Source organism: Kwoniella bestiolae, chromosome 5, assembly GCF_000512585.2.
Source record: "Kwoniella bestiolae CBS 10118 chromosome 5, complete sequence".
NCBI classification, from domain to species: Eukaryota; Fungi; Basidiomycota; class Tremellomycetes; order Tremellales; family Cryptococcaceae; genus Kwoniella; species Kwoniella bestiolae.
The window spans coordinates 498,402-526,316 of NC_089245.1; the positions used below are offsets into that span (position 1 = coordinate 498,402).

The 27,915-nt window shown below is 47.0% G+C and overlaps 9 protein-coding genes across 9 annotated transcripts; 5 read left to right on the forward strand and 4 right to left on the reverse strand.

Annotated features, from left to right (window-relative positions):
• Nucleotides 1-1,389: 1,389 nt before the first annotated feature.
• Nucleotides 1,390-7,007, reverse strand: I302_106578 (uncharacterized protein; the record flags this gene model as incomplete). The annotated part of the gene is made up of 14 exons (XM_019192772.1): nt 1,390-1,524; nt 1,623-1,806; nt 1,876-1,998; nt 2,080-2,300; nt 2,390-2,598; nt 2,671-2,795; nt 2,875-2,992; nt 3,074-3,182; nt 3,311-6,023; nt 6,086-6,140; nt 6,193-6,337; nt 6,400-6,449; nt 6,519-6,701; nt 6,788-7,007. The coding sequence occupies 14 exons, from the start codon at nt 7,005-7,007 to the stop codon at nt 1,390-1,392; spliced, it is 4,590 nt and encodes a 1,529-aa protein (XP_019045769.1).
• A 507-nt stretch (nt 7,008-7,514) lies between these two features.
• On the forward strand, nt 7,515-9,999 carry I302_106579 (uncharacterized protein; the record flags this gene model as incomplete). Its single annotated transcript, XM_065870302.1, has 16 exons — nt 7,515-7,541; nt 7,626-7,643; nt 7,701-7,788; nt 7,851-7,929; nt 8,060-8,162; nt 8,231-8,302; nt 8,364-8,453; nt 8,521-8,595; nt 8,657-8,735; nt 8,796-8,860; nt 8,918-9,017; nt 9,085-9,241; nt 9,310-9,401; nt 9,469-9,602; nt 9,663-9,775; nt 9,849-9,999. 16 exons carry the CDS (start codon nt 7,515-7,517, stop codon nt 9,997-9,999), a joined length of 1,443 nt encoding a protein of 480 aa, XP_065726374.1.
• A 432-nt stretch (nt 10,000-10,431) lies between these two features.
• Nucleotides 10,432-11,408, forward strand: I302_106580 (uncharacterized protein; the record flags this gene model as incomplete). Its single annotated transcript, XM_019192770.1, has 5 exons — nt 10,432-10,475; nt 10,589-10,607; nt 10,688-10,911; nt 11,138-11,242; nt 11,324-11,408. 5 exons carry the CDS (start codon nt 10,432-10,434, stop codon nt 11,406-11,408), a joined length of 477 nt encoding a protein of 158 aa, XP_019045767.1.
• A 534-nt stretch (nt 11,409-11,942) lies between these two features.
• Nucleotides 11,943-13,599, reverse strand: I302_106581 (uncharacterized protein; the record flags this gene model as incomplete). Its single annotated transcript, XM_065870303.1, has 8 exons — nt 11,943-12,015; nt 12,139-12,283; nt 12,352-12,505; nt 12,572-12,684; nt 12,748-12,787; nt 12,850-12,958; nt 13,023-13,131; nt 13,581-13,599. 8 exons carry the CDS (start codon nt 13,597-13,599, stop codon nt 11,943-11,945), a joined length of 762 nt encoding a protein of 253 aa, XP_065726375.1.
• Nucleotides 13,600-13,968: 369 nt separating this feature from the next.
• On the forward strand, nt 13,969-15,859 carry I302_106582 (uncharacterized protein; the record flags this gene model as incomplete). The annotated part of the gene is made up of 8 exons (XM_065870304.1): nt 13,969-14,012; nt 14,079-14,092; nt 14,154-14,442; nt 14,500-14,680; nt 14,742-14,949; nt 15,036-15,307; nt 15,376-15,567; nt 15,638-15,859. The coding sequence occupies 8 exons, from the start codon at nt 13,969-13,971 to the stop codon at nt 15,857-15,859; spliced, it is 1,422 nt and encodes a 473-aa protein (XP_065726376.1).
• Nucleotides 15,860-16,907: 1,048 nt separating this feature from the next.
• I302_106583 (uncharacterized protein) lies at nt 16,908-19,888 on the forward strand (the record flags this gene model as incomplete). The annotated part of the gene is made up of 16 exons (XM_065870305.1): nt 16,908-17,017; nt 17,151-17,240; nt 17,404-17,575; nt 17,682-17,779; nt 17,952-18,076; nt 18,143-18,178; nt 18,271-18,445; nt 18,565-18,588; nt 18,645-18,675; nt 18,734-18,862; nt 18,932-19,047; nt 19,130-19,193; nt 19,264-19,279; nt 19,336-19,474; nt 19,542-19,715; nt 19,780-19,888. The coding sequence occupies 16 exons, from the start codon at nt 16,908-16,910 to the stop codon at nt 19,886-19,888; spliced, it is 1,608 nt and encodes a 535-aa protein (XP_065726377.1).
• Nucleotides 19,889-20,185: 297 nt separating this feature from the next.
• On the reverse strand, nt 20,186-21,564 carry I302_106584 (RNA polymerase II subunit A domain phosphatase SSU72; the record flags this gene model as incomplete). The annotated part of the gene is made up of 5 exons (XM_019192766.1): nt 20,186-20,287; nt 20,393-20,511; nt 20,594-20,880; nt 20,955-20,986; nt 21,052-21,564. 5 exons carry the CDS (start codon nt 21,562-21,564, stop codon nt 20,186-20,188), a joined length of 1,053 nt encoding a protein of 350 aa, XP_019045763.1.
• A 348-nt stretch (nt 21,565-21,912) lies between these two features.
• I302_106585 (uncharacterized protein) lies at nt 21,913-26,823 on the forward strand (the record flags this gene model as incomplete). Its single annotated transcript, XM_019192765.1, has 9 exons — nt 21,913-22,540; nt 22,600-24,903; nt 24,965-25,223; nt 25,283-25,488; nt 25,541-25,722; nt 25,783-25,945; nt 26,010-26,172; nt 26,233-26,548; nt 26,638-26,823. 9 exons carry the CDS (start codon nt 21,913-21,915, stop codon nt 26,821-26,823), a joined length of 4,407 nt encoding a protein of 1,468 aa, XP_019045762.1.
• A 108-nt stretch (nt 26,824-26,931) lies between these two features.
• I302_106586 (uncharacterized protein) lies at nt 26,932-27,698 on the reverse strand (the record flags this gene model as incomplete). The annotated part of the gene is made up of 3 exons (XM_019192764.1): nt 26,932-27,078; nt 27,140-27,199; nt 27,264-27,698. The coding sequence occupies 3 exons, from the start codon at nt 27,696-27,698 to the stop codon at nt 26,932-26,934; spliced, it is 642 nt and encodes a 213-aa protein (XP_019045761.1).
• Nucleotides 27,699-27,915: the final 217 nt, after the last annotated feature.

Genomic DNA, 27,915 nt, shown 5'->3' on the forward strand with positions numbered 1-27,915 from the left:
AGCATGAACAAAAGGTATATTATCGAAAGTACGATCGTCAGATGATGTTACCGTTTCTGTAAATGGAAAATAGGTGAATAGAGTTAGTTTATCAACCCCAAAATCATAACATAAATAACCCGACTGTGTGTGGTGTGTATATCACGTTGTGACAATGAGTATGGGATATCAAGCCACTAGCGGGTAACCCTAAGGGAAGGGAGGAATGTGTTTGATGTTGGTCTAATTAATCTGAATAGGAGGACTGGTTTCTATCGGACCGAAAGAAAGAGAAGAAGAAAACGTGTGTTATGTGTGGAAAGTGAAGTATGCACAATCAGAGAGAAGATGAGACTAGACCATATTGAGCAGTTCACAAAAGACAGGGTCAAAACACGCGTAGATGTAGGAGTAGGAGGTATGAAAAGAAGGAAAGGGATATGTGTATATGTGTGTGGTGTGTGGATCCAGATCAAGATGGCTTTACTGAAAGGATCCCTCTCTGCGATTCCAGACTTGATCTGAATCTTACTCACTATTTCTCTGTTAAGCAGATTTGACCTCCCTTGTCTATGGTTTCTACACTATCGATCTGATGGTGTTGTGTTGCACTGTATGATGTACAGACGACGATGAGATATGAGATGAATGAGGTATGGGTATGCAGAGCGGGGAGTGAAGATTTGAACAAATGAGAGAGGGAGTGAGGGAGAGATCACAACCAGATCACTGTAAAAGTGGAGTAATCGGCCGTATTAAACGGGTAAAGGGGCGGAGGGGGCCGATCAATCATTTATTGGGTAATAAAGTTCGCGGGTTCATTACAATTAACTTCTATTGCCCCGCCAAAATCTTGTAATGCGAATACAAAGAAGCGAGATTTCGATTTCAACTGGAATACAATCAACGAGTCAGTGATCGGATCGGACATTGACCACCCAGCACCTTGTACCCGAAATCAATGGGAAGTAACTTAAGCGTGAGGTCTTGTCGTCTTGTCGTCGAATACGCCAAGAACCACAAACCGCAGATCAAAGGCAAGACAAGCACTGCGCAAGGAATGCTGTACAAGTGACATAGGTGGTGGGTGCTCGCGATTGAACAGGACAACGCAAAAGTATGTAACTCTGTCAGATAGTCTACATGCATTTTTAGTTGTTCGATCTTCATACTCTAATGATAAGTTACTTATCTTCACTTTTACTTCATTTGCCTTTTCATTATAATTACAATAAATTTCCCAAGATACCTTACCTTGCCCCATTCTCCTCTCCTACTTCTATCCGGGAATTCTACTCTACTCGAACAACCAAAAGAAACTCTTAACTCTCATGCACAAATCCACTAACGCCCTCCCCTCCAAGCCCAGATCCAATGTATACTTCACTCGTGATCTACCTTTCAAGTCGATCAGTTGAAATTACTAACACTAGCATTCCCATTCATCTGCTCCCAAGTCGCCACGGCCGATTTGGGAGTAGGACACTTATACAGTCGGACTGTCCCGGAGGCATCGAACCCTCCAGCGGCAATCATCATTTGGACCTGCGATTGTCACAAGTCAAGATCAGCCAATCCATCTTTTTTCCTGATCATCGCTAAAGATGGTCGAGTGGGTTTATGAGAGGTAATATAGAACTCACAGGATGAAATACCAAAGACGCAGCACTAGGCATAAACCCATTAATCCTATGACTATGCAACGGATTATTATACGTAGGTGTCGTGGGTATATTGAGCTTGGCCAATCGGAGAGGATGCAGGGGATCGCTAAATCCGGTGATCTCCAGCTCTTGTCTAGTAGAATGCGAGGTGAGGGCGGTGGTCCTATATCAAGTCAAGCGATGTATAATCAGAACATCATCGACATCATGGAGGGAAAGAACGCCGACTGACCTCGCCAAGACAGACGCTCCGGTATGTACAGCCAAAGCCATCAGACCCTCATCCCGCCTCGGTATGGTATATAACGGTTCATCAGGTTTTCTCACATCCCATACACGCACTTCGCCGTCCATGCTACATTTCAAGGTATACTCGTCAGTATCGACCCCCTTCCCTTGGCATTGAAGAATGCTCGAATATGTAGGATAGACCAACCTTCCAGTGACCAGTTCCCTCATACTGCCCCTCTGGAGATGGACACTCTGAATCCAGATCTTATGCTGTCTCCAAGTCCTCAATACCACCTCTCCAGCATCTTCCGCCCGCTTATCGAATAATCGGACTACACCATCCCCAAATCCGGCCACGAAGACATTTCCTTCAGGTTCGTCGGACGCAATCGCAGTAAGGTTCGCACCAGCTTGAGTGGCGATGTCCTATGCAGCATACCCATTTCACCCATCAGCTCATGCTCTGTATCACGACCACCTCAAAGATCGATGATGGTGTCGAGAGACCGGCTCACCCTCAAATGCCTCTCAACAGTAGCATCCCACAATCTAACAACCTTCATATCCCCTCCAACTAACAGATGGCCCTTCTGCTGCTCCCAAGCAGTCAACACACCACTGCTATGTCCCACAGGATGGATCTCCGAAACCGCCCTGAAAGTAGATGCGAGGGCAGTCTCATTAGGCGTCTCGTAATCTCGGAATATCCGTATACTTCCTTCGGCTATGAGGTACAAAGCACCCAAGTCAGTACTTTGACGAGTATGTGAGGTTGTTGGAGAAACGCAAAACTCACTCGAAGCGGTGAGCATCAAACTACTAGCCATCTCATTGATGAAATGTACCGACGAGACACTACTACCCGGTATATTCTGATTACTAAATTTGTTTAATCGTCTCTTCGACTGCCAGTCCCAGATACTACGTCAAATGAAGATGAGACTCGTCAGCTAACTCACCGAGATGATGTTCCATTAAATTTTAGCTGAAAACAACTCACCACACATTATCCGCATCATCCGTAACGGCCATAACGGGATCATAAGAGTGGAAAGCCAATTGTAAAGGCCAAGAATCGTTATGCAATGTTCCAGCTTCGACATTCCATACGTGTGTTGCTATCACCAATTTCACACATCAGCTTACTCCTCCCTGCTTTGTGTGATATCACCATGCTCAGGTGATCTCTCAGCACTCACCTGCATATCCTTCCGCAGCCCTACTATCCTCTACCATCTGTTCGTTTCTGAGATGTTTCCAAGCCTGTTCATTATATGTCGTAGAACCAGGTTCGTCTGCGTCTGGCGCCTATCCCCCAAACAAAACACAAAACACATCAACGTCCCTTCTTACGTACCACCTCAAATAACACATAAAGATGGGACATCAACAATGAACACCTCGCCGCCCTTCGATTGGCTTGGCAACGAACTCACCTTCATCTGCGGCTCCCTGAAATACTCCATCGCCCAATCGAAGAACCCGCTCCGTAATGGCAGAACATCATCCTTAACCTCCTTCGCAACCATCCCCAACCCAAGATCACTACTCCTCGGTAATCCATTATTCCCAAACCTCCCATCAATATCCGTGTTAGCTTCCGACCCTTTCGATCTCCTAAAGTGCAGTCGTTCCATATCCTCCTGAGTGAGCGCTTCCAACACGCTCGAAGCTTTGACCAACTCCGCGCCGAGACCTGCACCACCACGGGGAAGGGCAGATCCATATGCCGAGCGACTTCGACCCATCGATGCTGGGTGGGGTTGACCAGCCGGAGAAGAGGGAAGGATACGTTCATGAGATTGATCAGGGTAAGGGGACCTGTATCCTCCACTGGGTTCTGATAATGGGATCTTAGGTTGTGTTACCTTCATATATTCATTTTCTCTTGTCGAGTGGACCGAATCGGGTGAATCGGGAGGAACGACCAGGCCAGTCATACTTGCCAGACTCCTCAGGGCGTTGGCAACACTTCCATTCCTCTTCAACGTCCCACTACCACCAGCATCGGACAAGCCAGTGTTGGACCGTTGCATCTGAGGAGGGTGGAGCTGCGTCTGTCCATTAGGTAGTGGCAGTTTCCCACCTCCCTCTGAAAACGCAGTTGATACCTGTCTAGATAAGATCTTGGGTCTGGATTGAGCTTGTTTTTTGATTAGATTTCTGACGGCTGAACCCTTGACTCGTGTAAATGCCGAATCGACCAACAATGCAATAATGTAATCTACCACTGTCGACGCCATCAATGCGACCTCCGTATGCGGGTCCACCGAGAGATCTAGTAGCGTTTCGAAGAGTACCTTGAATGAGCTCAGGAGAGTAAGATTATGTTGATGCTCGTGAGGTTCCTTGTCTTCGTTCGAGGTCCATTCCTTCAGCGCTTCAGATACGATATCTTCCTCTTCTTCTTCCAAATGTACGCCATTGGTCTTACCCTCGGTCCGGGAAAGGTACGACTCCTGCTCGTAATATGCCCAAGCGGCGGATACTAACCACCCTCTCCATTCCCTCACCACACAACTGATCACCACTACCAGCTCCTTCCGAACCATCGGCGACGCATCCTCCTTGACAGACATCATACACGCGAATGCTAATCCCGCTTCAATCTCTAGCTGTTGAATATCACTCAACCCAAGTTGAGCACCCGTTCCTCCTCCGCCCTTCGCATCGGGGCTGTCTACCGGTGCACTGCTCGCTCCCAATAGCGTTCCAAAAGCATATAACGCTGCAGCCCTCACCTCCACGGCGGTACTTCGAAGTGCTCCCAGCAATTCGTTCTGCCGTTGACTCTGCATGAACAAAGCTTTCGCTTCGTCGTAATCCGCCCATAGTTGGGATATGCAGAGTAAACACCAAGTCTTCAACAACCAATCATCTTCGCCCAATCTAGCCACGCAGGAATCGAATACCTGTACGCCCAGACAAGCAGTTTGTCCCACACGGAAGTTCCGACAGAGGATAGACAGGATGAAAGCTGACATTGCGCGATGCTCGTTGGCATTTGGTATGACCAAAGATCCAGCTTGAGGGTAGGGTGCGAGTATCTGCGTGAAGTAGGTGAATCCGGAATCTCGAAGTAGGTCCATTTGACACGATTTGTCGATGGCCAGTATCCTCGCCCAGATGTATATCAAGACGGGTTTGAGTTCTACAGCAGGAGACGCAAGGAGTTTCTGAACGTAGGGGAAGATACCGATTGATAGTGAGAGATGTACAGCCCATGGACCGAGATCGACGAACCGGGATATCAATATCAGCGCTCTGAGTCGATGCGATTGGGATAGCAGGACTTGAAGGACGATGGGTAACTGTTCGGGAGGTGATCGAGATATCGGTACTCCCTTTTTGGGTCTTGGTGCGAGCCTGTTGGGTACCGCTCCACCATGCTGTAACCAGACTTCGAATGCTTGAAGATGCTGAGCAAAGAACGTCGAAGGTCTATACACGCTCAGCGGAGGAATATTCGATTGCCCAGCTTCTCTAGCAGCTTCTAAATCTAACAATTCCGGTAACTGAGCTAAACAAGCATCTACGGCCAGATCCCATGAATGCCATAGCGGGTGATTGTGGGCCGAGGGGATCTCAGGTATGGAGGTGGGTGTACAGTGATATGCTGACATGATCCTTTGGGCCAGCAAGAAATTCCTGAATAATCCAGCAACCAATAAATCTTGTCTGAATAACCGATTGAAGACCTCACGAGGGAATGATAACCACGCTATCGTATCTGTGACCGCGGTGAATATCCAACTAAGCTCTCCGAGGGGCGTACGTCGATCCTTCAGATCACCAGGTATACGCATGACCATGTCCACCGTTATTCTTGATCTAGGATCATTGGGGTCTAATCCGCCATTCCTTCGTAGTGGATCTTGTAAGACAAAGTGCCTTAGGGCAGTTTCGATAGGCGAGGTAAGACAACATGTGAACAAGTCGGCTGGGAGATCAGGTGACATAGGTAATATCTGGTTGGCCTGACATGCTGCTAAATGGAGTGCTTCGGAATAGGGCGAGGTGGGTAATCCATCTTGATGTCCTGCTTGAGCTTGCGCTGCTCTAGCTTCGTTGTCCCTTCTTTCCGCGGATTTGGCAAAGTTGTTGAGGATGTTACCGGCGCCCGAGCATTCCCACACGTATATACACGGGCTAAAAGGTGTCACGTTGCTTGTAAGCTGTATGTATGAGCAGATTTGGGAGTATCGACCTACGATCCAAGCCATTCCTGCAGGTCATACAGACTAACGGGGATATACTGTGTATAGTCTGGTGATACGTATCAGCCGATGCCCTATTTGAGATGGGGAAGCTGACTCACTCTTGTTGAACACCCATATCTCTCCCGAAGGTGTAGGTTTAGGTACACCATGACCATTATAGTAGAAAACCACTCTCTCATCTTTAGCTGATCTACGCATGTTCACACATTGTTTCTTGGTCTCCTCAATCGATGGATCAAGGAACTGATCGATTTGTACGAGATATCAGCTATTTCCATATGAGAGTCATGTCACATATAGCTTACAGGCTTGTACTTGACTTTAGGATTAAGCGTCTCGAATTGTTGATGTAAATCTATCCCATATCTCCCATCAGTATATCCAGTTGACAAGTGGGGAGGTAGAGCTGAGAGGAGGAACTCACTCCTGCCAATAGCTTCTATAGCTTTATTGGAAGGTAATTGAGTCGGATCAATCCAACATTCCGTCTTGGCACAAGGGTTGGTCTTGACTATATCAGGGGGGTCTACCCCTATGTTCAGACAGATAAATAATCCTGCAGTCACAGTCTTCAACTTTGATTTGAGTCTCCAAGATTTCATCGTTGCTATGTAAACATCCCATAAATCAGTCCTACGTCCTACACGTACAAGCAGAATGCAGGGAGTGAGGCGAGGAGATACCCATACTCACACAAATCATTCTCATCCTCCTTGGCTTTCCCTTTCCCCCTATGTCTCTTCGCTGCCCAATATTGCAACGCAGCTGATATCTCTATATGTTCTTCTTCTATCTCATCTAAAAACCCCTCGTGAGGCTCATAAGCTTCTGCCGGATAGGCAGGATACGCAGAGTGCGGTTGAGAGGTCGACCCTTCGTCTCGGGCGTAGGGGAGGGAGGGTGGTTCTGCCATTGTGGGAATTCGGTATCAGGGATTGGTTTGGGAGGGATATGGATTGGGCTATAGGTTGATCATGGCATGAGCAAGTGTGCTCGCTGATTATGAGTTGGGTATGCTTGTACGAGAGTAATGGATGTAGATAGATGGATATCAGTAGTATCACTTGTTACTATACGCCATATCGTAAGAACCACTCTAACCACTTCAACCACCACCAATACCAACTGACATATTAACCGAACTCTACCTCATTATTTATCACCCTCATTTAGTGGTCAACCGTGCCTGGTCGCACCCAACCGCTTACCCCGCTTCATCCTCATCCAACCACTCATCCACTCGAACGTTGAACATCCACCATTCCTCTCTCTTTCTCTATAAATACATCTTACACTAGATCATCATCACACTCCTCACTGGTCAGGTAGTATATATCATCAGCACGACATAGAAATACCTTCTATACTCTTACGATATATTTCTTAGCCTCAACGGATCCAGTTCACATCGACCATCAATATGTCCGACGATGAGTTCATGATGGAGGTGAGTCCACTTGACCCCACATTGTATCAGCAGCATTGGATAGTTTAAAATCTTGGTACCATAACTGACTCTCAGTGCTTATAGGACGCAGCAGATGATGAGGTGAGCTACGCACAATGTTCCCCCCACTGTTCAAGCAGCTCATGAAGCACTTTCCAGGAGTATGATTTCGATTATGACGATGATGATGCAGAGGAAGATATGGATGGGGCCGGTGATGTCGAGAATCAATATTACAAGGCTAAAGGTCAGCTGCATCTCACCTCCATATGAAACCACAACGGACAGCTGACATGTCGGTTGGAATAGCACTGAAGGAAGATGATGCGGAAGGCGCTTTGAAAGCTTTTAGGACGATTGTGGATGATCAGCCTGAGAAGGGGGAATGGTGAGTCTTCTTCTTCCTAATAAACCTGTCCTCCCTCCCTCCTCCATGCGTCAAACACTCTCTTGCAATCACTTTAGTAGTGTATTGGACTGTCACTGATCTCATGGTTCGCCGACGCCATCGCTTATAGGGGATTCAAAGCTCTCAAACAAATGACCAAGATGAATTACCTCCATCTCCATCGACCCGAAAAGGCTATAGAGACTTACAAGGAACTGTTGAGCTATACGAAGGTAAGCTGGAAGTATAATCAGGTCCTATCAGAATCATTCGGCTTACATACATTCTTTGGGCTACGCAGACCCATGTCACGAGGAATTACGCCGAGAAATCAATAAATAATATACTCGATTATGTCGGAGGAGAAGGAAAGGTCAGTTATCGCACTTTCACTTGCTCAATACATGGGTGTAAGCTGACTGTGTATACTGCAGCATGCCGCTCTGTCACCGAAAGTGCCTTTAGATACTTTAGAAGAGTTCTATGAAGCTACCAGAATAGCATGTGAGGAAGCTAAGAATGAGGTCGGTTCAGCTATCTAACCAGGGCAGAACTTTGCCACAATAGAGCTGATATCTGATGACCTTGCAGAGGTTGTCAACGAAATCCAACCTGAAATTGGCGAAGCTGTGGTTAGACAGGAAAGAATATGAAAGATTGACACCTGTGAGCTCCACATTTATTGGATGTCATCCACACAGAGAGCTCATCGATTTTGATTCGGCAGATCTTGAAATCCCTGCATGCCACTTGTGCACCTACGAATGGATCTAGTTCGTCAGATGATCAGTCGAAAGGATCTCTCTGTAAGCTGTTGATTTTCACCTAACGCAAGGCATCGCGACTAATAGCTTATGATTGCACAGTGCTTGAGCTCTACGCGATCGAGATTCAGATGTATAGTGATTTGAAAGAAAACAGGAAACTCAAAGTGAGTCTGCGACTGTGCAGCAGTCTTGAGATGAGCTGACTCAGTGACGCTTGTTAGGAAATATACAACGCAGCTATGCAAGTGAAGAATGCCATCCCTCATCCTAGGGTGATGGGCGCCATCAAAGAGTGCGGAGGAAAGATGTGGATGATGGAGAGTAAGTCGGCTAGCAAACTGGTCATCACACCGGTGCATGAGTAGCTGATATCACATTCATGGTGCAGAGGCGTGGGCAAAAGCTTCGACGGACCTCTTCGAGTCATTCAGGCAGTATGACGAGTCTGGATCTACACAACGTATACAGGTGCTCAAGTATCTGGTCTTGACTTATATGTTGGTGGGGAGTGAGATCAATCCTTTTGATTCTCAGGAGACTAAACCGTGAGCTGTCTTTCTATCAGAGGTAGTGTGAGACTTGAATGCAGCTGACAAATGAATTGATCATATAGATACAAAAACGATCCTCAAATCATCGCTATGACTAGTCTGGTCACTGCGTATCAGCAAAGAGATGTCAAAGAAGCTGAGAAGATTTTGAAGGGTGAGATAGTTCACTAAATCAGCTATCCAGTCTGTCGCTTGTGAGACCTAGCTAATGCTGATGCTAGCCAACCGAGCTACCATCACTGGTGACCCATTTATCAACTACTTTGTCGATGATCTGCTCAGATCGTTGAGAACGCAATATATCATTGATATTATCAAACCGTATACAAGGATGGAATTGGACTCTTTAGCAAAGGTGAGCTAAGAACTCACATAATAGACGTCGAATTACCAGCTGATGAATATGCTCGTTTAGACGCTCAACATCGCTCGAGCAGATGTTGAATCATTAGTCGTCTCGTTGATACTCGACAGAAAGATCAAAGGGAAGATAGATCAAGTTAAAGGATTATTGATACTCGATCGATTGTAAGTTGAGCTGTTTTACCTCTACGATGAAAGCGGAGTATCTGAATTGACGATGTGATGGTGTTATATTTAGCAACTCCGCTTCGAGAGAACGATATATCGCCTTGAACAACATGTCTGCTCAGCTCGATCATCTCACTTATAAGATTGAAGTTGACAAGTTGACTAGGGAGGGAGGAAGAAGTGCAGCAGGGTGGGGAGGTGGATTGACCAGTTTTGGATAGATACGAATAACGAGGACTGTACCTGAGCAGTTGTATATACATAAATACCATGCATGTATCATAACACACAGACAATCGTCATTCAGAGGTCAAAGCGTACTACAGTAACACTTGTTTGGTTCGTCACTCAAAGTATAAAACAGATCCAAAGGAATGTATGCCGTCATCACCATCACTTATCGATACACGTCATGTATTGTCGTACTATCTTCACTCAAGTCTAGTCAACCGTTGTCAGCATCCAACTGCAAGCTGATTCGAGTTGACTGGCCTGCAGGTAGACATGGATTGTATATATATTGTTGATCGTGATTGAGATGCATCCCTTCTTTCCCTTTCCTTCTTCTATCTTCTTCTTTCGTCAGAACAATCAGATACTAACGCTCAAATCACTCGCATCAGTGAATCATCAAACAAGGCAAATAAACCACAATGTCAGCAGAACACGAACACAGACAATTGGGTGGATACAAGGCGTGAGTTATCGATCCCATCCCCTTCCATCCTCCCAATAAGAATCTGCTTCTCTTTCCTCTCAATTAAGCGTGAAGATGTGATGGCTGATACAATTGAATGCTTAATCCAACAGCGCCCTCCACAACCCCAATGTAAGTCTTCCTATCCCCTCTAATCCCACTTCCACATGAGAAAGAGAGAAGCACGAGCTGACGAGATACGACCCACCCAGACATCCCCCGAAGCCAAAGCCCACGCCGCCCGAATCCTCACCGAAGCAGGCGTGGACCTCTCCAACGATCCCACCGCACCTACCGCTTTCAAACCCACCCCTGGAGTCGATGGCCACCACGACGTACACTATGGACATGCTCATCCGCATGATGGACACGCACATAAGCATGCTGATAGGGAGGAGATGAAGCATGAGCATCATGTTTTGGGAGGATACAAGGCGTGAGTGCCGGTCCATCTGATTTAGTAGTGTACCCATTCATGACCCAGCGTCATTTGCTTGTTTCTCGATATCGTACTCGTCTTTATTAAACGTTTCATCTTCTCTTTTCCTTTCTTTTGCATCTTCCTTGTCCATCACTTATTAACTATCCCTCAACTCAACAACACTATCCTTGATCCTACTTAACGTCATTTCATGCACCAAGCTAATACTCTGACTTTCCAGAACAATTAACAACCCCAACACCTCCGAACAAGCCAAAGAACATGCCAGAGAGATCCTCAAAGAAGGAACAGAGCATGAACATCACGTTTTGGGTGGATACAAGGCGTGAGTGACTGATTTCACTCGCCACATCTTGTTACGTTATTTCATTCGACCGCAAGTTTTAAGCTGACTTTACATTGTTAGAACATTGCACAACCCTAATACCTCTGATGATGCCAAGGAACATGCCAAGGAGGTATTGAAGGAACATCATGCCCAAGTCGCTTAGGGCTGTCCCCAATTAAGCAAGCGAAGATGTCGATTGCATTAGTGAGGATGGAAGAGTGACTGAGATAAGAGAAGGAGTCAGTTAAAACTTTGTAGCATAAATAACGAAGCAATGAAGAATGAATGAAACGCATTTACGTTTGAAGAACAGGATCATTCAAAATCCTATAAACTCACTTTCGGACTTGTCAAGACGACCAATCGTCACGAGAGTGCTGAGTCGCATCTTCTCTTATCATTTACACCACACATGTGAGCTTCCGCAATCCCTTTCATAGGATGCAGAAAGCCGTGGCTTGAACACCGTACAAATCACAGGTGCATGCGTATAGATGGATTATTGACAGATACAGATATCTTTCTTTGTTTTCAATGACGATATCATCTTGACCGATCTACCCAAATGTTCCATCAGAAAACAGCGAGATCAAGCTGACGACAATTAATAACGTGGTCTATCATCGTATCTCTTGCTGTAAACGCGTATAACACCTCAAATCAGCTTTCTGATGGGCGATAGGGAGGGGAAGCTCACTCACGGCTCATCGTATCGAGGTCTATCATCATATCTGGGCCTCTCCTCCCTCCTCTCATATCCTCCTCGATCACTACGGTAAGAGTATCTGTTAAGTCGTATATCCCCATGTAAAGGGACAAAGGAGAAGGAGAAAATACCGATCACTCAGTAAAAAGTGGAATGACGACTTTGTCAGAAGGAAAATATGACTCACCCAGATTCTCTAGGTGCATCTCTAGAGTAATAATCGTCTCTTCTCTCTCTGTCATCTCTGTAAGATCTCCTTTCCTCGTACCTTCTATCGTCGAAACGTCTTTCCTCGTATCGTCGGTCGTCGTATCGTCTTTCTCTGTCGTCGTCTGGAACAATCAGGCAAAGGAATGTCAACTTACAGCTACGACAGGCGACCAGGGTATTGAAGACTTACATCTTGGAGGACCTCTATCAGAGTATCTTGAATCGTATGATCTAGGTTGGTATGGTCTGTCAAACCCTCCACCACCGTATCCTCGGGGAGCACTGTCAACCTTGACACCGTGGTATCGCCCAGGTGTGGGAGTTCTGGCTCTACCCCTTCGAGCCTGAATGTTTACAGATCATGATCAGCTAACAGTCCATTGAATGACGATGATTGCGGAGTAGCTTACATGAGCGATAGTGACGGTTTTACCCTCGAGGGGTTGACCGCTCAACTTCTCAATGGCCAACTGGGCATCTTCGGCGGTTTCCATCATTACGAATCCGAATCCTCTTGATTCCTCTGGATTTTCATAGATGATCAGCTACGGATCTCCAAAAGGAGTTAAAAATTGAGATAACTCACGAGAATGAGGATCAAGCATGATTTGAGCTTTGACCGGGGTCTAATCGAGCCAAAGGGGAATCGTCAGCTTCTATACGATCGACTGTGGACATTTAAACTGACTTTACCGATAGTCGCGAAGTAATCTCTTAACTTGGCTTCATCAACTGATCTTGACAAACCACTGACGTGGAGGTTATTTCCTTGGTTTTGAGTAGCTCCTTCTTCGGCTCTACATTGGTTATCGCGAAGAAATCAGCATCCCCCCTGACGATATAGTCTTGATGCAAACTCACCTTCCCCTATCACCGTTGGATTTGGCAACGGGACTTCTTGATCTATCTCTTCTGGGTGATCGATCACCGTCATTTCCTCGTCGAGGGGATCCTTCTCGATCTTGCCATACTGAGGGAAGGGAATTGAAGGTGTCGTCAGTTGTCAGTTGCGTTGTAGTTGGTTTCAGGTCGGTTAGTTGTTGTCATTGCCGGTAGATGAACGAGATAGAAGGGGAAAGCGAAAGAAGATCGTGAATGGTTGACATCCAGAGAGGAGATTGAAGAATGATAACGCTGAATAGGCTGCCGAACAGTATCGAAGCGATAGAAGAGAGAGAAAACAGGTCGCATCCTTTCGCGTTTAGAGAATCGTGGTGATCAAGGTGAGGTAATAGAGGACTTGGCAGCTGTCTGAGCTCTCAGATGCGTGAAAGACGAGATTGATAGGATAGACATGTCATGGTGAAGAGGCGATTCAATTCAGAAAGATGCTGGTTGCGATTCTCCGAGGTTTACTTTACTTATCCGGTCGGCTGAAGCGGAGAGCTGTAGCTGAAGAAGAGCGGAAGTGAAACATACCGTCGTTGGGGTCGGACATTGTGTTGTGGTTGAGTTTAGGTTTCGGTGTAGGTGGATGCGAAGTAGGATGAGGTGAGTTGGAGGAAGGAGGAGAAGGAGATGAAGAGAACAGCAAGATGATGATGAGCAGCCAAGTTAAGGTTGAGCTTGCAAGAGCGTGTTCAGTGGCGGTATTATGCGGGGATATGGCAATGTGGCACCTTCCGCGCTTGATGGTTAGGTGAATAACCGGGTGAATCGTCTGTCAAGTATCAATTCCTCCTTGGCAACATTATACGGTACTCCCTTGTCTTCCGCTTCTCTGCCTTGCAATTGACATCTCTCGTAACCAAAAACACGATTCATCTCTTAGGTATATCTCAGCTCTGAACCCTAGTGAGGCCACAGGATGAGCGACAGAACAGCTGTACTATCAGTCATATGGGCGTGTGTGTGAGTTGGACGTTTCTCCTGTAGCAGCGTTACATTTAACTGACCTGTAACCCCTTCCGACTACAGCTCATCGTGGTATTGTAAGTCAGCTGACATATTCACGGCACGTATGACAGAGCTGACCATCCCCCCCTCGTGTAGACGGGTACCATCTCTCCGAGCTCAACTTCCCCGTAAATTCCCTAACATGCATCACCCCAGCTTATCCTCCCCCATCTCGTCTACCACTATGCCTCGACCTCGACTCGACACGATACAGTATAGTGACAGCTGTATTCACCGTGGGAGGTCTGGTGGGAAGCCTGATAAGCTCATGGGTGGTAGAGAAGGAAGGTATAAAGGGTGGGATATCCTGGACGGGGTATCTGAACCTCGTAGGAGTACTGGGTATGGGTATTGCTCCGCACTGGTTGTTACTCGTTCTAGGGAGGTAAGCTTTCTCACGACTGCATCGTGATTGGATACGAAGCTTATGATCAGGATTCAGATTCATTGTCGGCGTGTCATCTGGAATAGCTATATGCCTGGTGCCACCGTACTTGTCGATGGTCGCCAAATCATCGCCTGAACTAGCTTCTAAATCAGGTCAAATTGGAACGATGAACCAGCTTGCTATAGTATTAGGGATCTGTTCGGCTCAAATATCAGGTCTACTGCTGACTGGAGAGGTGAGCTGGCGGAGAGACTTGAGTTCTTTCAAACAGCTAATGAAAGTTTGTCATGGCGCAGAAAGGAGATATTCCTGGATCTTGGAGATATGTCGTGGCGATCTCTGGAATCGTTGCTGCTGTTCAAATCGCTACGGCTTCGCAAATCGTAGCTCCCAACGAGAAAGGGACCTCTTCATCAGATACTAGTGCTACGATATTTGACGAGAGGGATGCAGATGTTGAAGAAGGGGATTTGCCCAGGGTACGAGAGGAAGGAGTTGATGAAGGTCAGTCGGCCTTCTTATCGGATCACGATCAGATGTGATTGCTAGCGGATTATGCTCATCAAAGTGTCTCTTGCATCATCCAGCAGCTTCCCCACTCCTATCCACCTCCACTCCCACCCCTGCAAAACCGACCGAACAGCTCAACCTGCATTCCATACTTGGTAATCCCTCGCTGCGAGGTCCAGCAATACTAGTAGCTGCGTTCATGGCTATCCAACAATTATCGGGAGTCAACGCAGTGATGTTCTACTCTACTCCCGTGTTACGACCTTTGTTACCTACTTCTGCTGGAGTGGTTGGAGTGGGCATAACGGTCGTTAATGCTATCATGACATTACCAGCTATATTCCTCATGGATGTGGGTTAGCTGCCGTTTTACCACACTATGACCGCAACGAGCTAACATAGTGATACTGGTGGATATAGCGACTGGGTAGAAAAACACTACTCCTAACTTCGATAGCAGGAATGGGAATCACCAGTACACTCTTAGCTGTAGGATTGAACGGTGGACATCAAACCCTCTCAGCATTTTCAATTATCACCTTCATTGCGTCCTTCTCCATCGGGTTGGGACCAGTCCCATTCTTACTGGTTTCTGAGCTCGTACCCTCACCAGTAAGTGCACCTTCATAAACCTTTCCGAAGAAAGAGCAGAAAATGGAGCTAATTCGATTGATAAATCTAGGCTATACCAGCCGTATCAAGTTTATCACTGTCCATAAATTGGATAACAAACTTCTTCATCGCCATTCTATTCTTACCTCTTCGCGATTTCTTGTCTACCCCGGTCGATCCTAGAGATCCGCAGAGTGATAGAAGGGGAGAAGGAAGGGTGTTTTATGTGTTTACGGGGATTTTGGTAGTTGGTGGACTGTTGGTTTGGAGGGGACTGAGGCCTGGCAAGTGATAATGGGTGTATGTTGGATGGATGGGGGATCTGTCTTACTCGTATTGAACGCTAGGTCGCCTCAGAGACTGGATGTGAATTTGTCTTGAGCGGATTGTATATAGGGTAATATCATTTGGGGTTTGTTTGTACGATGTATGTACTGTTTGTGAATATGCTTTGGTATCTGATGGAAGATCTCATTGAATCTTCCTAGGATCGTAATCGTTGATAGTCCAGATCACCTTCCAAGAGATGAGGGGATGAATTGTGATTAACAGCCGCATCGTCACACCATGAGCGTCACGCCAAGTATCCCATTCAGCGAATGAATCGTCTGCACAGTTCGATACAATTGAAAATGACAAGAAGTTCATGAATACTGGAATGAAAGGTTCACGAAAATAGAACGCACGTTCATATCATCTCTTTTTCATTATGATCATATCAACAATCTACAGGCTATAAGCTTATACCAGTGAACGCATCATGATGACAGCATTCATACGACTCAACCACGTTGATTCCCGAAATAACTTCGGACTAACACCGTATCCAAAAATAGGGTATACCAAGGTAAAACGGGTGGCGCTTCCCTCAGGGCGTTGGAGCAATGTACGGTAATCGCAATCAATCCTCCGGGCGAATGACGGTGGTCGCACGACATTTCAGCTTAAGGAACGATTAGATGAACCTAACCCTGGAGGGGGGAAGTAAAAAAAGCTTAGAATACTTTTGGGTACATGTGGAGACGTTTTGTGTTATCCCCTCCCGTTCCGCTCCTGATACAGTAGAGGGATTAGGGTTGATTGGTTGGACTGAGATGTACCGTACAGACAAAGAAAAAGTCGTTCTTCACTCATCGTTATTGTTATTGTTATTGTTATTGTTATTGTTCTTCTTTGCTCATTCATTCTGATGGTACTGAAATTGCTTGCGTCCTTGGTTAGCTAATAGATATACTATACTGTACTGGCTGATCTGATAAGTGAGCGATCTCCTTTCCCCTCCATCGTTGGTCTATCCCTTATCGTTTCGACACTGACAGATCTGAGTAGATCGACCCACGATGAGACTCCCCTGGTCCAAGAAAGAGATAGACCTGGAGCCTACGACAGGCGAGGAGCCGAAAGACTCCAACGTCCTTGAGCGAAAGATGGGTTTGAGCAAGAAGGGAGCGTGAGTTGTACTCTTTCAATCGCTCACCACTTCGTCCGTTCCCTGTGCACACTATCTGCTATGAGGAAGATCGCTGATATCTCTGACTTTGGTGGATTTAGGATCTTCGCTGCTGTGAGTCGGCTTTGGCTAGACCCGTAGCTCCACTTTGCAAAGAGGAAGATGCTGATATGTGTGTGGGTGATGTTGATGATGAAAAGGGTGCATCGCTCTTCTCCGATGGGTGAGTGGTTGTGTTTGCGTCTCTTCCTCCTATCCTTATATGAGGCTATTCCGTTGGCCTTTCAGTCTTAGCTCACCTCAACCCAAAAGCTTGTGCCTTGACTTGATGATACGCTCGGAAACATCACAATGGACGAGACACAGTGCTAACCTATCCATACCAGCTACGCCAACGCCTCCATCGGCCCAGCATCAACAATCATCAAGACGTACATCTACCCAGAGACGTTCAAGAATCGACCGGTGAACTCTAGGTTGTTACCTGCCATTGCATTTGCAGGTATCATCGTCGGACAGTTATCCTTCGGTTGGATCTCTGATAAGATCGGTAGGAAGGTGAGTTGATGACAATCACAACATCTTCGATATTTCGCGTCTGTGCGTTGTGGCACTGAACGGAGGGAAGAGTTTTGACGTTGTTCTATCTTCTATGACACGACAGTTCGGTATGCTCCTCTGTACGGCTATTGTCTTTGTCTTCTCGGCTTTGCAGGCTGCTTCGAAAGGTCCTGGTCCTCAAGGTACTATCAATGCGTTGTTGTGCGTGTCTCTTATTCCCCTCTCCGTCCCCCCTCCCTCCGTCCCCCCTCTTCCCCCTCCGCCCCGCTCCCTCTCCCTCTCTCCTTCCTCTCCCCCTCTCCCCTCCGTCCTGCTTTTCCTTTTTTTTTTGCCCCAAATTTCCGGATGTTTACTGAAATTTCTCGCCGTGTAGGGCTTATCGATTCCTGGTGGGAGTTGGAATCGGCGGTGAATATCCTACAGGGAGTGTAGCTGCTGCTGAGAATACAGAGGACCCAGACATCCCTAAGAAGACTCAACAACGTCTGTTCGTCTTGGGTGAGCTGAAAAATCAGAACGTTTAGGACACCGGTGATCGCCTTGCTGATTCATTCATCGGTTTAGCCACCAACACCATGATTGATTTCGCATTTGTGATCTGTAAGCATATCTCCCTCGATTCATGACCATAACCCAGTGTGTCATCCAAAAGGGACGTATCGCTTATAGCAATTTGTGCCATGATATGATAGCCTACTTCGTCTGTCTCGTCTGTCTCTGGATATTCGGTATGAACCACCTCAATGCTGTCTGGCGAGTCACCCTGGGTCTCGGGGTCGTTCCTCCCTTGTTCTTGTTCTATTTCCGATTGAAGATGAGAGAACCGGAGGCTTATGCTAAACATGCTATGAAGCATACGAGGATCCCGTGAGTTATTCCCTTTCCATTCTCCTCGGCCCTCGTCTGATTCTTGTTTCCCTCTCACATCGTCTTCGTTGCCCTTTAATCGTGCGATGAAGGGTTAGCTGATATGGAGGTGATCGTAGATACTGGTTAATCCTGAAGAGATAGTAAGCCTCTCATATAAACCTGACTCATAAGATTGCGATGCTAAACTTTCTGATAGTTGGGTCAAGCTTGCTGCTGTATCCATTACCGTAAGTCCGTTGCGCCTCCGTGTCAAAGCCTCGTGCTGAGTTGTGGTTCTGCGTATAGTGGTTCCTATACGACTGGATCACCTATCCATTCGGTCTTTACGCTACTCCAATCACTGACGCAGCTGATCCGAACGGTACGCTCTACACCTCTATTGGATGGGGTTGTCTGATCAATTTCTTCTATATCGTGAGTATATACCCCACCCCTCATCAGTCTTGCCTGCTCGCATGCTAATGAGCCTCATTACGGTCATAGCCCGGTACTGTAATCGGAGCGTTCGTGGTAGATTGGTTCGGACCTAAATACTGTATGATCTTTGGGTTGTGCTGCCAAGCTATAGTCGGTTTTATCCTTTCTGGAACGTACAACTTGTCAGTATCCCTTTTTATCTTACTTGCAGTTGAGCTCGCAGTAGGGATATGATAGCTGATATTGCATTTGATTTCATGCTAGATTGACTGAGCCTGGACGAATCGCCGGTTTCGCCATCCTCTATGGTATCTTCCTTTCTTTCGGAGTAAGTAATAGTTGTTTGTTGAGTAAGATAGTAGAACAAAATGTTGACGGAATTGTGTTACTTTCCATAGGAACTTGGTCCAGGTAGTACGTAAAATGATCCCCGCCACCTCATGGCATATGCTAATGGTCTCTACGTCTAGACAATCTCGGTCTGCTCGCTTCCAAAGCTATCGGCCCCACTGCCGCTCGAGGTCAACTGTATGGCGTAGCAGCTGCCGTGGGGAAAGTAGGAGCGTTCATCGGAACTTATACCTTCCCCCAAATCCAGGCTTCATTCGGGTACGTGATGTATGACCTACTCGTTGCATTGCATTGTAAAACTGAGCCCCACTGCTCTTCGTCGCAGCGCGGAAGGCACATACGGCCATAACACCGGTGTCTTCTGGTTGGGCTCCGGACTAGCAGTGGTATCTGCTGCGATCACTTTTGTTTTCATTCCTAATATCAAGCCTGATGCGATGCACGATGAGGACTTGGCTTTTAGGGAGTACCTCGAAGCGAATGGATGGGATACTTCGAAGTGAGTGACTATCCCTGATAAGGGTAGGATACAGGATGCTGATCATGTCTGCTCGCCTTGGTAGGATGGGTCTCAAGGATACCGTCTCGGACGTCGAGGGAAGGGAGATCGCTAAACATGGTAAAGCAGATAAGGAATCCGAGTCTCTTGGGACGACTGCTCCTGTGCTCTGAGCCTTTGGATAAGCTAGCACTATTCCATAAATAGTTGCTCCTAAACCTATCTTTCCTATACCCAGCCATTCAACCTGGCTCTCTTTTCTTCTTGAATCATTCCGGTAAACTTCAACTGTTGTTCTTATAATCTATGATCTAATCGTCAAAACACTTATGCACAATTAATCGTAAACCTATTTGCATGCCTCCCAGTATGATACATTGAATGAAGTGATCCCATCTGCGCGTTGTTTACCCGCACTGATAGTCCCATACCGTTATATCGTTTGTATACATTTTCATCAGAGTAATGGCTCAATAGAACGCTACGGTATGTAAGAGGACATGCGGGTGTTTGTCGGCGTGAGACAGTAGGATAGAATCTATCTCTGAGTCTAGGTCGGCTGCTGCTTCGATCTGGGCAGGTCAAAGTCAGGGTCAGTGTCACTTCAGTACTTCAATCATGAGGTCACTGGCAAGGAGCAGTGACCCGGAAACAGGAGAAGTAACCACAGTACCCACCGCTTTCGCCAGCTCTAGTATCGATTGTCCAGCTATCAAAGCTTCCTCGGGATTATCTTTAATCTCAAAATTGATAATGTGTATCGGTCGGTTGTATTCGCCTCCTCGAGCCAACAAGTCTAAAGCAACAAAATACCATTACGTCGTCAGCTATGAAGCTTCACCAACCACTAAGAGTGAGGAGGGGGGAGATGGACATACCATCACAAACAGCATCGTAACACCTCTCCTCGCAGGTGATCACCACATCAGCACTGACCGTCCTCAGCTCCTGCCACTTCTCAGGAGCCCGCTTCACCTTCCTATTACGATCTAACATCGGTAATAATCCGTTGCGGGAGTATAAGATGGGATCTTTCGATTCGAGATCACGGTATATATCGTCGTAGGGCGTACCGAATCGGTAGACATTGGGTTTGTCCATTGCTGGTCCGGGGAGTCGTACGGCTGAACCTGTGCCTGCTGATATCACGTTGAACGAGTTTTTGCTAGGATAATTTGTAGATGATCAGCTCAAATATCGACTCAAGGGGTACCAAGCAGCTGTAAGAGGGAGACATACTTTAATACCATGTGAGCTTCCATTGATCGATTCTAACATATACCAACCTATCAGCTATACTTTCCAAAGACCTATTAAGGAAGAACAGTAGACATACGTTGTTACTAGCGCACACCACACAGAACAGAGGGCGCCTCTTCCCTTTATACGTCGAACCACCATTCTGCAGTACCCCATTTACACCTCCCAAAGCTACCCCATTAGGCTTCACGTCCGTAGGTTGCGGTTGTGGTACTGGTACGACAGGTGCTGGAGGGGGAGTAGCAAACGCCGGGACTGGAGGAGGGGTAGCATACGATGGAGGTGGGGGAGTAGGCGTAGCTGTCTGAGCGGGGCGATATCGATTTCGTGGATCTTGGGGTCTCATCCTTGGGTCTGAAGGTTGAGGGGGAAAGGGCGGAGTCGAGCTTCCTGCTATACCACTTTGAGGAGGGTAAGGAGGAAATTGAGACTGGGCTTGATGAGGAGCATTGTAGCTTGGTTGAGAATGGCGGGGGTCAGGAGGGGGGGCTGAGCCATATTGACCTTGAGGGGGATTATATTGGTTCGCAGAGGTGGAAGGAGGTGGGGGTGGTCGAGAGTAGTTGTTGCTCCGTCGCCTTGGGTCCATTTTGGTTGGATAGGCTCGTGTGTGTGGGATGGTATAAGGGGCTATATCTGATTGAGAGCGAGATGCATGATCTTTTTTTTTGTGCGTTGATATGATGACAAGGCAATACGAAAGAGAGAGAAATGAGATTGAAAGTAGTTTGGCCAAGTTTGGATTGACGCCGAAAGACGAAAACGCGGTCGTCACAATTTCTTGGATCCTTCTTCAACCTTGCTTTCGACACATCTTCAACTTGTCCTTCCATCATTCTTCATCACTCGTCACCCATTGCATCTTAAAGGTTCCCGACGTAGCAGAGCTGGTTGCTCGCGACAGTCAACTCCTCATTCCCCTTATAGACCTTCCACCATGCCCTCCACATATATACCCCATCATCTTGTCCACGCCCACCTTCCTCCCCCTCCCTCAATACCCAATGCCATCCCAGAACTTCGAATAATCTCAGACCAGGCTGTCCCTCTCACAGATGAAGATTATGCAGAACCACTTCACCCCGACCATGCTGTATCAGCCATCCACGATTCATCAACCAACATTCTAGCTAGAAGTATCTACAACGGGCACGTGCTAGAACTACGGTCCTTCAACCCAGTCATAAGTAAAGTTAGACCTCGTGGATTGGACGGCTCAGAGACCATCAGGATATTCTTTCCTGAGCAGCTCAGATCACTCGCTCAAGGGAGTATACAAGTTTCCAAGAGGGATAAAAGGCTTTTCGTCCTGGTTGTATCTCACTCGAATATTGTGTATAGATTGAATTTCCCCCTTGGAACGTTCCGATCTGGTACCGAAGATAGGTTTGTGTTCACGACCAAAGGGAATGATGAGTGGTACGAAGAGTGGGAAGTGCCTGAGGATGTCATTGGAGCTTGCAGTGGTGTGAGTGCTTGGACCGCTTTAGATGAGAACACCTTGGTATTGGGAGGTGGGGATGGTGGGATTGCAAGAGTTACCAGGTCTGGGTACTGGTCAGCAGGTATGTACACTATGTCGTTCTGTTTGGTGGTCATATCTGACACTAGTGTCCCGTTTTAGACTCTGGCCGTTGGACCGCAACACACCATCGAGCATCGTCTCGACTCCGTCTACCCTCCCTCTTCTCCCGTTCAGCAAACACCGACGAACAGATCATCTCCTTTGCTCAATTCCAACATCACGACCATATCCCCTTATTATACACCTTGTCCCGGGATCGAAAACTCAGGACGTGGAACGCTTCTACTGGAGCAGGTCTGAGAACAGCGGACGTTAGATCATCATCCCAAGAATTGGTGGTAAGAGGATCTCAGGAAGGTTCTAGCTCGTCCATCATTGAAGATGGTTCAGTCAACATGATCCAGGTGGTCCCTCATCCTTCTTCCGCCTCGCAATACTCTCATCTGGTCATTGCCTTCGCTTCGACACCTCACAGCTCATCTTCTGCCGGCACCTTTGTCGTGTATCGAGCTTCCACTTCCAGCCATAGCGTTAGCGACCTGTCCCCTGCAGGAGACAAAGCATGTTCTCCATCTTCCGCTGGCGCTGAGCTCAGAGGTTTTGAAATATTACCAGCAGTCAAATCAGAAGGTATCGATAGCGGATGGAAACTATGGGTTACATGGGATAAGAAGGGTTCGACGTTCTGCGAAACGATCACAATGGACGATATCTTCCAATTTACCACTTACATCGAGACGAACGATGCTCTCCTGCTATCTGAATGGCAGCAAGTCACCGCTCCGGACGATGTGGAGACCTTTGACGCAGCATACTTCGACAATATCCTTAGCTCCGATCCACCTAATCCGGCTGATCCAGAAGATAACGGTGATATCCCCGCGGCTTTCATCCAGCACTTATTCCACCCTGGTCGATTCTCCATACTTACTCTCACCACGGCATTGGAAGATTACATACATCAACTGTCTAGAAAGAATCAAGCTCAGCAGATCGCTACTTCGTTCGCATCGTTGTCAAAGCGTTTCGGTGGTGTTGTAGGAAGCCAAATCGAGATGGAGTTTAGCCCCCAGACAGGTGCACCTGTCGTAGACGCTTATCGGAAGAAGTTGAAATTGGACTGGTTGGGAGTGTGGTCAAATGTCCGAGATGTCGATAAACAAGCTAGATGGCCCATCAGCAGCACTGTAATACAGAAGGAATTGCTGGTTCTTACTAGAGAAGGCGTTTCGACGGCCATACCTACCGATGTTGCCGGATTGGTGGATCGACTGGGCAAATCCGAAATCGACCCAAATCATTTTTTGCAACTATCTGAAGGTTCCGTTAGGAGGTTGTATCCTGCTCTTGCGCCACCCAAAGCACGAGCTTCGGCCATTGCCATCTCTATGGCTGGGTCATTTATCAGCAACATCCTCATGACCCAAGATGCCACTGAGAACACTGGTACTGCTCTTGACGACTTCGTCAACACCACTGCTGAGCGACTCGCGACTGTCACCCATGAACCACCCGAAGTCATCGCTGGAAGTGTATGGGATGATCACGTTGAAGAATTGCTGGCTGAGGAAGATCGAACATCCGTCCGACGAATATTATCAGAAAGCGCTTCGGTCAGTCGAGCATTAGATGAATCTCTCAATATCCTTCAACAAGCTTCTTTCCCTCTCGCATCATCATCTCTCGAAGAACTCAATTGGTCGGGATCGGGAAAAGCCCTCCTCACGTCAAATATCGCCCAATTCATCGAATCTCGCTTCAGCCTTGCTAGAAACGTATTACTCGTCACATTCTTCCATCTGTTTGAGTCTCGGGATCCATCATATGAGGATGACGAGGGTGAAGAGCTCATCGCGATACTCGCTCGAGCTTTGGTGATCTTCCATCGATATAGAGTATTGAAATGGGTCTGCGATCAAACTGGAGAAGAAGGCAGGGAGAGGAGTAAGACGAAACGTACTAACAAGCGGAAAGTCAATGGTGGGGATGATGTCTTAGCGGAAGGATTTGGAAGTTTACGAATGAAAGAGGGCGAAGACGACCAAGGTCTAGATTCGGACACTTATGATATAGGATATTCCCTCGTCCATTCGTTACTCGCTCGACAAATTCCTCAACCTGTTACTTCTGGCCTTATCAACCGATTCGTCGAAGCTGCTTCTACCTTTGTTTCTGGAATAAACCTTGTCGATCCGGAACAAACAGATGTTGGAGCTCAAAAAGCCGATCTGCAGCTATCGTATAGGATATTGGTAGATGGACATGCTCAATTGGCTGGTGCGTTCACCGATATGTACCCCCTCTCTGCCGGGATCTCGTATGTCAAGGGCAGAGCATACTTGGAATGTGGGATGATAGAAGAGGCTGTCAAGTTCTTGGAGAAAGCAGCCGCGGGATGTAATGGTGAGATCGTTATATCCACTTCTGCATTTGACTTGTGCTGATAAACTGAACTACATGACAGATGGATCACTCTCACCCATATTACCCTCTACCACCGGTTCCAACGGTTTGAGCGAGTATTACCGTCACATATGTCGAGTCTTTGATGATCAGGGTGCCGACGAGCCGGTGGTGTACTTTGGTCAACTCGCCATTCAATCGAATAAAGGTGAAGTTGCGTCGACGAAGGATCTGTGGACAAAAGTCTTCTTGGCTAGTATAGCTTTAGGGAGGTACGAAGATGCGTACTCTACTTTAACTGGTCTGCCATTTATGGATCTGTAAGTGCCTCAGTCTCCCACTGGAATGCATTTTCACTGACTTGTCGACGTGGTAATAGGAAACGAGATTTCCTTGGACAATTGATCTCGGTCATGTGCGAGAACAACGAAGTTGGTCGACTTAACTCATTAGGATTCATTGGGTTCCAGAAAGACGTAGAGGAGATGTTGAGGTTCAAAGCTAGGAACTCTGATCCGTTGAGATTCCCTAATTATTACAAGGTCTTGTACTCTTGGCACATCGCCAGAGGTGATTATAGAAGTGGTACGTGTTTTTCCCGTTATTTCCAAAGACTTCCACTGACTGAGTGGTATAGCCGGTGAGATCATGTATCTCCAGGGTAGACGATTTGCCGAAGGAAGTAATTCGAAGATCCCTGCGTTCGAACTATCAGCTATGCAGGCTAGGAGTTACTTGGCAGCTATCAATGCTCTGACTTTGGTAGAGAGGAGAAACGCTTGGGTGTCTGTTCCTGGAGTGCCGAGTAAAGCGTTGCGTGTGAGTATTCATCTTCTGGGGGCACGAAGATAGGTTAATCTGATGATTGTAATGCTGCAGGGTATCAAACGAAGAAAGGTATCCAACTTCATACCGGAAGAAGAGTTCACGAAAGAGAAACGACCGGTTGATATCATCTCACTTGCTGATATCGAGATGGAATATACGCTTGTGCTGTCGCAGCTGAGGCTGTCGAGTCATATCCCAGACTTACATGAACATGGTGAGTTGATCCAGCGGAAGGAATATCTTATCGAAGTGGATGGTGTACTGACGTACGCTCAAAGGTGTCACCGTGTCTCCGCAAGAGGTTGTCGGCCTGTTCATCCAGCGAGGGATGTTCGATATCGCCCAATCAGCCGCATCGTCCTTGCAGGTGGATATGACGGATTTGTTCCAAGCGCTCGCAGCGAGATGTGTAGAATTGTCTCGTCTTTCAGAGCACAACGGGTGAGTACATCAGGAACCTATATCCGTAACGATACTTCATACTCACTCATCCTGTGACAGTGACTTCTCCGCCGCCACTTTCCTCCAATCATCCGCCATAACCGCACGACTTAGAGGTTCACCCTCCGCCTTGTCGATAAAATACCTTCAAACCGCCCTTTCTCGACATGATTCTCCTAAGACCAACTGGAAGTACAGACAGGCTGTCGCTGATACCCTATTTGAGATGAACAAGGATAAGAAGAAAGGATGGCAGATGCCTGTTTGGTTGGCTCAGTGGGAGATGGACAGGGATCCCGAAGCGTGGATTGGGAAAGCGTTGAAATATGGCTGGGTCGAGGAGGCGCTGGGCTGGACGATCGATCTGGTACGAAAGGTGAGTTGAGCCGTGCCTTTCATCATGGTAATCCCATTGCTGGCTTAGTGTGACCCCAAATGCAATGACTGACCGTTGATGGCGACTAGGCAACCCCACCTGAATTACTACCCAAGGGCAAATCCAATACCACCAAGCTACCTTACAACCTCATAGACAGAGTCTTGGCGGCCTCACAGGAAGGCGATGAGAAGGATGAGCAGAACGTGCAGCAGAAAGCGAAAGTGCTGAGAGAGGAAATACAGAGAAGGTTAAAAGGGTTAGAGAAGATATAAATGATGATTAGGATATATATGCATTAATGACATTTGATGTATGGATAAGATAGTCGGATTTCAACAGAGCGTTGGGCAAGGAAAGGGGTCAGAGGGTGTGAAAGAGGATCAAGCGGCAGCGACGATAGATGGAGCTGAGTAGACGGAATTTTGGGAGTAATATGAATCTGAGTGTCCACTGTATCCTCCTTCACCTCTAGATTGCCGGCCACAAGTATTCCATGAGCTTGGGGCACTGCTGTATCTTGACGCGGTCTGGAAGATCCATAATATCAGCACTACCTGCTGGGAGTGTGATATTCATCGAGTGACTCACTCCACTATAGTAGGGAGACCCATAATCACTCAGACTTGACTCTGAGGCCCTATGATTGTACTGGGTACAAGCAGAGAGGAGTCAATATTATCCTACCTCGAGAAAATGATAGAACCATGCTCACTTGACTAGGCTCATCGTCATCGCCAAACTCGACCTTGCAAATCCCGTCTATAAGATCTATGACATCGTTCTTCAACTCTTGGTTCTTTTCGAAATCAATCTTGGAAATGTTCTCTCCAAAAGTCGTCGCGAAGCTCTCAGCCCCACGTACCACCTTTCTAGCTTTGTCATCGACTTCGCCATCGTTGTACCCCTTCTCGGCTCTTCGATTCAGTGCTGAAGATTCCAGGCCATACTTCGATAGGACGCTAGCAGCACTACAGGCGATATACTGTTTGCTGCTCGCATTTAAACCGGACACGCCGTCGGTCATTTCGCTCATGCCTGAGATGGCGTCGCGCAGGGCTGTCTGGTCGTCTTGCGTCATGCCTGCTGCAGAGATGAGTCTGGGAAGGAGATCGGCAGCTTGCAATCGGAGAGTAGCTTGTGATGACATTGTGTGTAGTCGAACGTGTTGTATTGGTGTCGGGATAGTGAGTATATGTATGGAAGTAGCGAATGAGGAAGTCTTGGGGGGTGGCGAGAATGACAGGGGACATTTATACCTTGATATGAAAGATATGTTGAGTGTCATGTCCAAAATTTTCGCGTCCTTTCATGTGGTCTTCTTGCATGTTTTAACAACATCTCCTTTGGTGTGTATATCCGTGTAG